At 32.3% G+C, this 13,106-nt stretch overlaps 2 protein-coding genes across 2 annotated transcripts; one reads left to right on the plus strand and one right to left on the minus strand.

The window, feature by feature from the left end:
• Nucleotides 1-979: 979 nt before the first annotated feature.
• On the plus strand, nt 980-9,592 carry LOC144844442 (WD repeat-containing protein 70-like). Its single transcript, XM_078701358.1, has 17 exons — nt 980-1,111; nt 1,433-1,600; nt 1,885-2,058; nt 2,308-2,399; nt 3,175-3,234; nt 3,565-3,698; nt 4,046-4,199; nt 4,624-4,700; nt 5,144-5,321; nt 5,726-5,825; nt 5,974-6,058; nt 6,439-6,577; nt 6,726-6,826; nt 7,196-7,275; nt 7,549-7,665; nt 8,362-8,524; nt 9,103-9,592. Exons 1-17 carry the CDS (start codon nt 1,069-1,071, stop codon nt 9,191-9,193), a joined length of 1,956 nt encoding a protein of 651 aa, XP_078557484.1. The 5' UTR covers nt 980-1,068; the 3' UTR covers nt 9,194-9,592.
• Nucleotides 9,593-9,624: 32 nt separating this feature from the next.
• LOC144844453 (alpha-1,3/1,6-mannosyltransferase ALG2-like) lies at nt 9,625-12,889 on the minus strand. The gene is made up of 4 exons (XM_078701381.1): nt 12,426-12,889; nt 11,858-12,002; nt 11,350-11,547; nt 9,625-10,726 (listed from the first exon to the last, which is right to left on the minus strand). Exons 1-4 carry the CDS (start codon nt 12,777-12,779, stop codon nt 10,113-10,115), a joined length of 1,311 nt encoding a protein of 436 aa, XP_078557507.1. The 5' UTR covers nt 12,780-12,889; the 3' UTR covers nt 9,625-10,112.
• Between the last annotated feature and the right edge of the window lie 217 nt (nt 12,890-13,106).

Below are 13,106 nucleotides of genomic sequence, written 5' to 3' on the forward strand. Positions count from 1 at the left end.
TAAGCCATACTAATTCAATGGTGGATAAAGTCGTATAAGTTACAATTGTTTACAATAGGCCTAAGTGTTGATGAAAACGTAATAGAGTCTGACACTATTTGATGTTTTTGTTAGAACATGCTTATAATTCATAACGTTAAACCGGTCAAAATAATCCACTTCTAAGTTATATATTCCCATTTATATGCACGTGTTCTCCATTCAATAGTACTATTACCTCCGAGATGTCAATGTCATTAACAAGTAGCGTTAATAGGCAACGTTTCCTTATATCATCGTTTACACATAGGCCTATTTTTAACCGCAATATATATTGGGCGATCAAAGTTGCTAATAAAATTATATATGCCTATAAATTACAAATCCGTTTATAATATCATCGGTTCCCATCTCGTAGCCGCCCAAACCATTTGATTGCAATTTTTTTTAGTAATTGTAACGTCACTAATTGTGTAGCATGTTCTTTTGAATATTATTATAGACATAAAGCCTATGTGACTATTTACTTTGGCACATCCAATGCAATGGCACGAAGTAATGTGACAGTGTTCTATTTTTTATAAGCCATATTAATAATTCAATGGTGGATAAAGTCGTATAAGTTACAATTTTTTTGGCCGCTGTCTTTGTTTTCTTCAGTTTCTTTTTTTTCTCAACTAAAATGATAAACTTTGATTATAGTAAACGAAATTAATTATTATTTAAATATAGCCCTATAATTAAAAATAAAATTTAACAAGATGTGGAATTAGCTAGCAAATTGACTCATTATCGTTTGTCCACTAAACAATTAAATAAAAAACGTTGGTTATAGGACACGCAATTAATTTTTGTTTAAATATAAGCCTATAATAATAATGTAATTCAAATTAAAAGTCTGTGCATCCATGGTCTGTGCGGAAGAAGTGATAAAGTAGCAAAATTGAATCCTAACATTGTAGAACCCGCAACCGTACGAATAGACACTCCACTTGTTCTGCGAAAAACAAATCGGATACGTTTGGATGATTTCTGATTTTTATTTCATCTACTTTGTGAAACCTCGAAAACAATAAAGTAACAAAGAAGATGTCAGACGAAGAAGATGCAGCAGAGAGAAGGCGGTTGAGAGGTTGTTTCCTTTTAATTTATGTATTTAACTAGGCCTAGCTAGTGTTATACAATAGATATATGCTAGGCCTAGGCCTACTACTATACACACTGCCTAGCGAGTAGGATCTACTAGGCTAGTAGGTAGGCAGGCAGGCCGTTAACTGGCTGGGCCTAGCCACGCTAGGTACCCCTAGCTAGGGTTGGGAGATCTCAATGGCCTGGTAAGACTCTACATACTTTTCTAGGCCCAGGTGGGCAAAGATACTAAATGTTATTCCTCGAAGAATGAAAATAAATGTACATTATTAATAATGTTGGGGTTTTTTTTATTCATTTACAGAAGCCAGGTTAAACCAACTAAAATTAAAAGCCAAATCAAACACCCAAGAAGGCCGTGAAACCAGTAGGCCTACTGATCATAAAATCTCCCAACAATCAACAACAGATGTAGAAGACTTCTCAAATAGTTCAGAAAAAATGGCAGAGATGATGGGATTTCAGGGCTTTGGTAATAAACAACATCCAAAAATAACACATCTAAAACAAATTTTACAAAACAAAAACGACTCCAGAGCGAAGACATATTTATTATTTGAAATATTAAAAATCTCTAATTTGATACTCCCCACAAAAACAAATGTACATTTTATTATTTACAAAATTCTTTAAACAAACTTACACTTTGGCTGAAATTTGACTGTACACTGGCAAAGTAATTTTTATTATATTATTTCATGTCATATTGCATTACCACTACACTTAATACAGTAATCATCACTACATATTTTCTAGGAAAAAAGGCAAGAACATTTAATGTAATGGCTATGTTTGAAGAAACAAAACGAGCTGCTCAAGAAGCCAATAAGATTCGGGATGAAGAAAAATCAGCACAAGTTGCGAATGAGTTAGAAAAACAGAAAATTAATGAAGACAGTGAGGAGAAAGAGGAGGAGGATGATCTAATTGGTTGGTGACCAACTTAAATTTCAATGTCTACAATATCAAACTAGTTTGACAAAAAAATATAGTAGTGATATGCCCAAATATGGTAGTGATATCATGATCATATCCATATATGGGAACATCACATTTTTTTGTCACATAAAGTTTGATAGTGTGGCATACAACTTGCATTTATGGTAGTGCAGTTGAATTACAGTTGTTTTTTGGGAGCTTTTTCAAAGTTAAAAAAAAATGTATTTTTTTTAATTTTAGGCCCACCACTGCCACCAGGTTTTAAGGACGGTAAACATGAAGATGCTGAATCAGATTCTGATGATGGAGAAGAGTCTGATGAAGATGAAGAGGTTTGTTTTAAATAAAATGCACATTTTTTGCCATTGGTTTGCCATTCTCCTATCATTACATGATCGTTCATGAATCCTAGTACAGTACAATGCTTGGTTCTTTGTCAAATTCCAAAAAAAAAAAAAAAGATTTCGAAAAAAAGTCGGTCATTTTGAAGTATCATAATAGTTATTAACTTTCACCAAAAATTTGTCGAAAAAAAAATCATTTAACTGAAATACAGACATTTTTTTGGTCCAAAAAATAACTTTGACTTCCAGTCAAAGTTTTCGATCAACATATCTCATAATGCAACGCGCTTACTTGGTTGATTTGATATGGCCAATTTAAATTTAGAATATTTCGATCTTCATTTTTTTGTGTTTCAAGGGACAATACATCTTTAAGCTCTGTCTACACTATCAAACTTTATGTGAAAAAAAAATGTGACATCATCAAGATGACATCATATCATTACCATATTTAGGCACATCACATTTTTTGTCACATAAAGTTTGATAGTGTAGATAGAGCTTTAGTAATTGATTGATATGATTTATTATGCTCTAAGACCTTAAGATGGAGTCGTCTTTTGTATGCATACGATTTCTATTGAGATCAAAATATATTGTACAGTTACTTAGAGCTCTTTTGATTTTGTTATACAGTACTATGAATATACTGTGTATGTAACCTCTGATATGAAAAGAAATTTAAAGTGAATACTGTACATTAATAAATCCATAAATCATGTTGTTTTGTAATATAATTTATTTTGAATTATATGTTTGACAGAATTTGAATGACAAGATACCTTCATCACATGAAATTCAACTAGAACATGGGGTTAAACCAGTAAGTATAATATAGTATACAATGTCAATGCTTATATGTGATTTAACACAAAATAAATGTTACCACAAAACTAATTAAAAATGCCACTTTTAATGGTAGATATATAATAAACCTTTAGTCTGGATAAATGCATAGATTGCCATATATATGCATCTTTGTCTTACTCTTGCATACTGTAGTGATTTTGAAAACTGTGTAGCTACTATGAAACAACCTGATTTCACACAAATGTAACAAATCTGTACATAGATATCTCTTATACAATGCTTTCACATGCTAGCTTGTCACGGTGTAACATGTGTTGCAAAATTGTCTTTATTATCATTAAAGGTTTCAGCTGTGGGGCTGGATCCATCAGGATCTCGGTTAGTATCCGGCAGTTACGACTACAATGTCAAATTTTGGGACTTTGCTGGAATGGATTCTTCACTAAAATCATTTCGGTCAATACAACCGTGTGAATGGTAAGTATAGCTGTCTGACCTTTAGTACTTCATCAGATTTCTAACAATAGTACTACAAATGTACTATCATGGACTAAAGTTTATTTCTTTTTATTTAGTCAAATTTAAGCCAACAAAGTGTCCCCTTAATAGGGTGTCCGCTGTATAGTCATCTATTGCTCTTGTTTGCTTCACAGGAAGATGTTCCCTTAATAGAGGTGTCCCTTGAATTGGGATGTCCTACAGAGTGATTATACTATAATTTTTACTTTCTTCCGGACTAATAATAGAATGTATAATATAAGGTATTTATTTTCAGTACCCCAACAACAAATAAATAAGTTTTTGTTTATTTTTGTTTTAAATAGTCACCACATAAAAACATTACAGTACAGTATGACTGGTGATTGTATATTAGTAGTTGCTGGAAATGCACAAGCAAAAGTAATTGACAGGGATGGATTTGAGGTGATGGAATGTGTCAGTGGTGACAGGTACATTGTGGACATGGTAAACACAAAGGTAAATAGGACATTTTAAGAAGTTAATCATAATCAGGCCTTGTCTTTTAAGGCTAGTGAGTGCGATCACTCGCCTAACACACTCCTAAACTGCCCTTGAGGGGGCGATTTACAACACGCTTAAATTTGGCAAACTTCTACACACCAAAATACAAACAGCACACCTACAGCATCCCTAAATGTATTGAGGATTGCAATTTGTAGCACACCTATCATTTTCAAAAGACAAGGCCTGCATAATTCCATATTCCCAGTGCATGTGTTTTATTTATTTGTTTAACAGGCTTAAACTGCTTTGTCAAATAAGTTTACTGTATATTGCTGATAGTGGATACATTGGGACACGTCAGACTGAATGAAGATTGTTGGTTGCAGTTTATTTTCTGTCCTTGTGAAAATGAACTAACATTTTGTTAATTCTGTAGGGTCATATAGCAATGTTACATGGAGGATGCTGGAATCCACGGGTCAAAGAAGAATTTATTACATGTTCTGACGATGGGTAAGTTTTTTTCATGGGTGAGTTTTTTTTCACACACAAGACACACAATGATTGGAACTACAGTAGTACCCCTAGCCCAAAAATGTACCCGTAATTGGGGTGTCCCCTGAATAGGGGTTGTTCCTATAGAGGGTTCTACTGTCTTTTGAAATGATCATCCTTTAACCAAACATTTATTAATTTATTTAAACAAATGAATATATTATTTATATGTTTTATATAATACTTGCATAGATCTATTGACTAAATATGCATTGAGTGTGCCATCGATCCAAATCTCTATAACCAGAAATGCATGGCAAATATTACCAATTTGTTACATAGTCCAGGTGGTGTACAGCATTTAATCCTCCAACCAAATTGCAAGGATATATATAATTCTTTAATCTTCAAAAAGATAAATTTCTTGAAATCTCTTGATTTCTATTTTGCATGAATCAAAGAACTGTAAGAAAGTGGGATTTTAATCAAGCACACAAACAGATGCAAGTTATTAAATTTAAAGGACGAAATGGCAAGAAAACGGTACCAACCTGCTGCGTGTATAGTAGAGATGGTAAATTGATAGGAGGAGCTTGTCGTGATGGCTCTATTCAGTTGTGGGATGTACAAAAACAGTTTGTAAGTAGAAATTGAATGAATTGTAAAATAAGCCAACAAATCCTGCCTTTTTATTTATTTATTTTTTTTTTTTTTGGACGTATTTTAAAATTTGAGATGTTCTATTTATTTTATATTGATGTTTTCTAAGCTATAGTCTGGTTTTTGGTCTTCAGAGAGTTCTTTTTTTTCCCTTTTTTTATATACAATTGTTTTTACTTTTTATTTTTAAGATTAGACCATCATTACAATGTCCGACAGCTCATGGAGTTGGAACAGATACCAGTTGTCTTACATTTGCATGTATTTCTATTTATTTTATATTGATGTTTTCTATACTATGCTATGGTCAGATTTGGGGTCTTCAGAGAATTCTTTTTTTTCCCTTTTTTTATATACAATTGTTTTTACTTTTTATTTTTAAGATTAGACCATCATTACAATGTCCGACAGCTCATGGAGTTGGAACAGATACCAGTTGTCTTACATTTTCCTTTGATCACAATTTGTTGGGTTCAAGAGGAGGTGGGTATATTTAAAATTTCTTCATTTCCACCTCAGGGGGATTGGGAATTATTAAGTTGTGATGATATCAATGTTATGTCTCCACTGCTAATTTGTTCTGTGATCGTTCTTATTCTTGGTAAATTTACATTTCTGCGTCATTGGACAGGTGATGATACTTTGAAATTATGGGACATCAGGAATTTTAGGAAACCTGTGAATGTTGCAACTGATCTCAGTAGCTTTTATACAATGTAAGTAAACATTAAAATGTATATATAGACAGAAATGTGTACATTAATTGTTGATTTTTGTTACGTTAGTGTGTTTACATTAGTATTTAATTTTTTTTATTTAGTAAGAGATATAGAAGTGTTCAGAAAATTGTTTTCAATGCATTTATGCAAGTTATCAAAACATTTTTCCGATTTTTATTCTGTTTTGTGAAGCATTTCTTTTTTATGTAAAAGAAATTAACATAGATAAATGTTAAGCCGACGTGAAAAGGAACTGGCCACCCTACCACATAATCCCGAGGCTTAGTAAAATGAGCTCATTTCCCTACGTTCAGAAATGAATACAGGACTTACATTATCTTACCTTATGTCAATTATGTTAATTTGTTTGCATACAGGACTGACTGCATGTTTAGCCCAGACAACAAGATGCTCATTACAGGGATTTCAGTTCGCAAGGATGAAGGTTATGGCAAGCTGTTGTTCTATGATAAAGACACTTTTGATAAGGTCTCGGAAATACAAGTCACAAATTCTGTGAGTATTTGAAAATACAATTGAATGTAAAATGTAATAATATATATAAACAACAACAAAATAAAACAAGAAAAGAATTAACACTATTAAAGTCAGGTTTACGGTAAACACATTAGTGATTGTAATTTGTTGGTTTTGTTTTTTTCAGAGTGTTGTACGATGTTTATGGCATCCAAAGTTAAATCAAATTGTAGTTGGATGTGCTAATGGACAGGTCAAGATGTACTATCATCCAGATAAAAGTCATAAGTTAGTTATCTCTTTTTTTGTCTAACATGGGTTCATCCCAATTAAGTTAGTTATCTCTAAATTTGTACAATTTTAACATTATTCCTAATATGGCACAGCATATTTATGTCATAATCTTCCCTATTAATGGCCTCAATTAAGTATAAATCTATGTCTAAATCATAGGGCGCAAACGTATTCAGTCTTTGTGAAGTATTGTATGTGATTGTGTCACCCTTAATTGGTATCATGGATACATACTTTAAAAAAACAGTCGGCATACGATTTTAAACAAGGTTTCATTATAGCTGTGCATAAAAGATTGTTTATAAATTTATATCATTTTTAAGAATGTTAGTAATATTTTTATAAATATCATTTGAAATATAGAGGAGCTAAACTATGTCTTGTTAAGAAGAAGAGAAAGGTGAAGGAACTGGAGTTTGTAGCCAATCAGCATGTTATCACTCGTGAGTAACTATTGCTTTTCACTTTGTACAGAACTTGAACAAACTACTAGTATAAATCTTAGTGGGATTTGTTATATAATTGTGTTCTGTTAAAGCTTGGAGCTACAGTATTCACCACTATATAGGTAGAGCATTACAATGGTTTCTCGTGTGGCTGGTTCCATGATTGTAGAGCAACTTATTATTATACTTTCAATACTTTATTTCATGTGTGTTTACTTTTTGTTTATGTTTGTGCCATACAGTATAAATATGTTAAATTTTATATTGCAGCTCACACATTGAGAATGTATCGCAATGACTCTTCCATTGGTACAGCTTATAAGAAAGGATTGAAAGATAGAATGGACCCTGTGAAATCAAGAAAACCAGAGGCTCCACTCACAGAAGGTAAACTGTCGTATTTTATACATGGTTCTGTAGGGTCAAGGATAAATGTTGTATTCACAAATATCCACTGCTTTTAATGGGATTTGGCAATACGTTTTGCCCAAGCATTGGATTAATATAGGCAATGTTGTTGTCATATGTTACAGAGCCTTTACAGTTAAACAATAAGTGTTACAGTTAATCAATAAGTGTTACAGTTAATCAATAAGTGTTACAGTTAATCAATAAGTGTTACAGTTAATCAATAAGTGTTACAGTTAATCAATAAGTGTTACAGTTAATCAATAAGTGTTACAGTTAAACAATAAGTGTTACAGTTAATCAATAAGTGTTACAGTTAATCAATAAGTGTTACAGTTAATCAATAAGTGTTACAGTTAATCAATAAGTGTTACAGTTAATCAATAAGTGTTACAGTTAAACAATAAGTGTTACAGTTAATCAATAAGTGTTACAGTTAATCAATAAGTGTTACAGTTAATCAATAAGTGTTACAGTTAATCAATAAGTGTTATAGTTAAACAAGTGTTTATTATTTCTGTCTTTATTGTGAATTTATCATAGTACATTTAAACAATAACTTTTACATTCAAACAATAAGAGGATAGTTAAACAATAGATGTTACAGTTAAACAATAAGAGTTACAGTTAAACAAACATTATAGTTGAATGATATATCTTATTTATTTTCGTCAGGTACGGGTGGTCGGGTAATTGAGGGCGGTAGAACGCTTTCATCGTATGTTTCCAAGATGATAGCTGTAAATAAATTTGATGATAGCAATCCAAGAGAAGCTATACTGAAGCATGCTAAAGAAGCAGCTGAGAATCCTTACTGGATTGCACCTGCATATGCCAAGTAAGAATGTTTTATATATATATATATATGTAGGCAAATTGCCAAGTGTAACCATAAGCGAATTCATTCACTATCCTACTTAAAGGTGGCAATCCCGTTCACAAGACAAACACATACACAATATGCTCTACATAAACAAAGTCAAAGTCTTATTACAAGTTTTTGGTAGTGGAGTTGTAATTTGTCATTAGAAAAAAACCTGACATATGTCAGGACCCTTGGATTGGTAGCCAAGCATCAAAACCACCAAGCCACAACTCCACTCCCCACGAAGCCAACTCCACTTGTTTTTAAATTATTTTACACAAACCTGCTATACACAGCAGTAATTGTTTGGATATATGCTAGAAATGCTCGTTTGAAGCAGCCTTTTGTCATTCTCATTTCTGCCTCTTTAAATATCTTGCTATACAATTACACACAAAAAATAAAAACACTTCAGGAAGCAGTAACAAAACTAAAAACAATTGGTAATTTACTGTTAATATATTTATTGCATTGCTTTTTTTTATTTCAGATCATACATACAACTACTGTATTTTAATTTATATATTATTTTTTGTTTCTATTTCTTACAGGTCTCAGCCAACGCCTATATTCCAGGAGGTATCTGATGAAGAAGAAAGTGATGAACCTACTACAAGCAAGAAACAGAAACTTGGAACTTAGTTTAATAATACCGTATTGTTATTAATATGGAACAATATTGGTTTTAATTGACATGCTGCCAAAAGTGTAAATAATAAATCTAAAAACTAAGCTGATGATTCAAAATAGTTTAGGTGTAATTATGAACCATAAAGTGATTACAATTAATTAAATTTTCTGTAATTTATTTTGGATAGCAAGTGACTATTAAACTATTAAATAATCCTACTTGTCTCAGTAATCAGGTACAGTATGCTCTCAAAAATACTATAAAAAGCTATCATTTGTTTATAATAATCTCTAAAAATAGCAAAGCTTATTATGTCAACATTTTCTAAACATAGTATTACTGTATCATTTTAACATGCTTGGCTTATGATAAACTATTTTACTAAATAAAATATTGTACATTTTGTATAATGTTTCAGTTTCATTTGTTGAGTAAACACCATTGTTATCAAACTATAATGTTTGTGTACCTTCATTTTCACACATACAGTCCATGTTTATTAGGTAATGTTAATTTTAAACTGGCAGTTTATACATGTTAAGAGAGCTTTGCATTTTCGCTACACAACAGCAACTCTGTAATTCTCTGCCATATTATCAGACTGCATTGAGATCTGTCTGTGCTAGGAAAGATGAAAGCAGGGAAGATCTCTCATTGCCATGCTCTTCAAATTGGAGTGTAAAGCCCCCGTAAAGCCATTGGTCCTGTGTCCATACATTACCGAAAGGAGTAGGGGATCATCTGACAGTGTGTACTGTGCTGATCATAGTCCTATACTAGGCCCTCTGTACTGAAGAGGTCGCCCAGTATAATGAATGAAATTGTCCAAAAAATATATATATATATTCAAAGCTTAAGAGTCTGTGTTAACAAGTTTACATTTAGTTTATTATAAACTATATATTTACAATTATATTTCTGTCAAAAATATTATAAATGTAGCATATCTCTAATTGCAAAGAATGTGAAAATACTTGCCAACAAAATAAAACAAGTTCTTATAATTGAGTAAGATAGTTTAAAGCCTGTTGAAGATGACTGAATAAGTTGATCTACAACATTGCAAAGCTGAACTGTAAAAGATTGGAATGAAAACTCGTTAAGAACCCTTGTATGACCAGCATCTCCTAGGCTCTTTGTCTTTGTGAGATCACTTACAAATTGCTCCATCGCAACGGCAAACTCTTCGGCCTCAGGTGGGCACAAATAACCAGTTTTACCGTCCACTATGGTTTCTAGTGGTCCGCCACTATTCACTGCAATAACTGGCCTACTCATGTACATGGCTTCAATCGGAACAATACCAAAATGCTCGTTACTGGGCGTATATAACAAACATGAGCACGAGTTTAATAATTGACATTTTTCTGCATCAGTAAATGATCGTAGGAAGGTAACATTTTTAGAAAGTTGATATTTTTCAACAAGTGCTCGTAACTCAAGATAATGCTCTTTGTTTTCAGTAACTCGTTCATCATAGCCGCCTGCCATTACAAGATGTACCTTTTTCCAATCACTCTCTGAAACGATTTTCTTCAGCTCAGCTGTAATTGAAATAATTTTATTTTTTAAGTAATTAAATAGCTATGATTGTGATACTGAAATGTTAATAAATGATTATTACTTGTTTAACTCCTATTTTACCATGTTTAATTTTGTAGTTAGGTGTATAATGACATTAATGATGTTGAGACATGCGCTAGAACCCTTGCTTTTGGCCACACCTATTCAGACGACACCTCTATTAAGAGGAGACTTTTCGTAAAAATTTCATTACAGGAGTTGAACCATATGACCAACAATAAAAATCTTCTCTATAGTATTATTTAAATGTCTTGCCAACCATTCTAAAGCACTACATTTTACACTATCAAACTATTTTTGTTTTCTCTTTTGTGGGGAGAACCCACATATTGCACACATGATAAACAAGATTATAGAAAATATGTTGACATTATGTTAAAATCAAAATATGATAAAACAATTAAGTATACAGAGAAAATTCATATTAAAGAGGGCCCAAAACTATATAAAAATTTACATTCAGTTTATCAAACTAGTTTGACCAAATATGGTAGTGATATGACATTTTTTTGTCACAAAAAGTGTAGACGAAGCTTTAGTTTGTGTAGACATTTGTAGCTTTTTAAATACACCATTAGCTTACCTAATCCTAGAATAGCTAGGCCAAGATTCTTCTTTCTCTCATAGCGGTTGATTGACAGGAATAGCACTTCTGCATTACGTGGAAACAGATCCTCCGATGGTGACTTAACATTATCAAATGCTGTAAAGTTTAGTGACGGATATAGAACTTTTGGTTCTATATGTTGTAGCCTCTTGAAAGTTTTCTTAAATGTTCCAGCTAAAATGACAAATACGAATCGTAAATACAGAAATGTTCTATACATTATCACAATTTAATTATCAAAAATTTAATTGTGGGCCGGAAGATATGGTAATTTCGATTTCAACAGTTTAAACTAAGAAGTATAATACTGTATTAATAATCATAAACAAAAATTCAAAATCAGGAGAGTGTGAATTTTCAGATGAAACTGAGCATAATATGTAAGGGGTAACTGCCTAATAAAAGTTTCTTAAATGGATTTGTATGATTTACTAGAGCTATTAAATTGATTAAAAGCAGCTGAAATGAATTCACGAAGTAGTACCTGTGAATTTACTATTAACTAATATACAATCAGCCATGCCAGTTGTCATTTCTTCTATCCAGTCTATTGGTCCTCTGTATAACTTCTTTAACAATGATTTTCTAATGGAAAGTAACTGATCAGGAAAGTGGCAATAGAATAAAATCTGCAAAAATAAATCACATTTAAAAAATGATTGTTTGCTGTATTTACTGTCAAACATTCATTGTCTTTAATTAGTTGTTTGTGTAATATTGCAAAAGAAACTTTTCTTTTCATAAGCCACAATGCATTGCTTAATCCTGTTATTTTATCATTGAAGTATGTAATTAGTAATATGCTTGGCCTTAGAAATATGTAGTCCTCTTTTCACCCTCAATAAAAACGAGGTTACATTACCGTTTACATTGATTGGGAATAATAAAAAGGCCAAATAAAAAGATTTGGCCTTATAAAGTATGACACATAATTATTTAATATGCGCTGTAATTAAATACAGGAAATTTTAAACACAAATCTTTCAATAATTTACCTAGGCCTAATGCTCAATACAATGGGCCAGAGTATATTGTAAACAACCTGTCCTTACCTTTCCTGATTTTAACTTTAAAAATGGAATGCATGCGGATATTTGGTCGCATATAACAACATCATAGTTTTCACCACTAAACATTGTAAGGTACAATGCAACATATATCATGCGAATATAGGCACATAGCGCATAGCAGAGGCCGAACAGACTTCGAGGAAGCCAATCCCCGACTGCAACTACACTTAAGGTGCCATCTTTGGTCTCCGAAAAACAGTGTTTCGGGTCGTGATGGGCAGTAAACATTTTAACTTCAAACCCTTGCTGTTTCAACGCTAATCCAGCATCGACAATAAGTCTCTCGGCCCCACCAATGCCTAAGTCAGGGTGAACAAATACTATTTTTTTAACCATGATTCTGAGATACCGGCTAAGCCCCTGATACTACCAACGAACTCACGGAGCGATGCACGTTTACATGCAGCTAGCTGGCTAAGCTGACTGGCGACGTGGACGATCCGGTTGGTTCCAGGGGCCTGAAAACAAAATAAACATTAATTTAGTAACAGCGCCACCAAGCTTTAATTAATAATTTTAGTTTTTGATGATATGGGACGCCTTCAGTGCATTTGAAAATTTAAACTAAATTTAATTATTTTATAATTGATCAGGGAATCTGTTTTATACATTCAAATGAGGCTTTATTTGTGCTATTCATTTGGAAATAAATAAATTAAAAGA

This window comes from Antedon bifida, chromosome 6 (assembly GCF_963402885.1).
Source record: "Antedon bifida chromosome 6, ecAntBifi1.1, whole genome shotgun sequence".
Lineage (NCBI taxonomy): Eukaryota > Metazoa > Echinodermata > Crinoidea > Comatulida > Antedonidae > Antedon > Antedon bifida.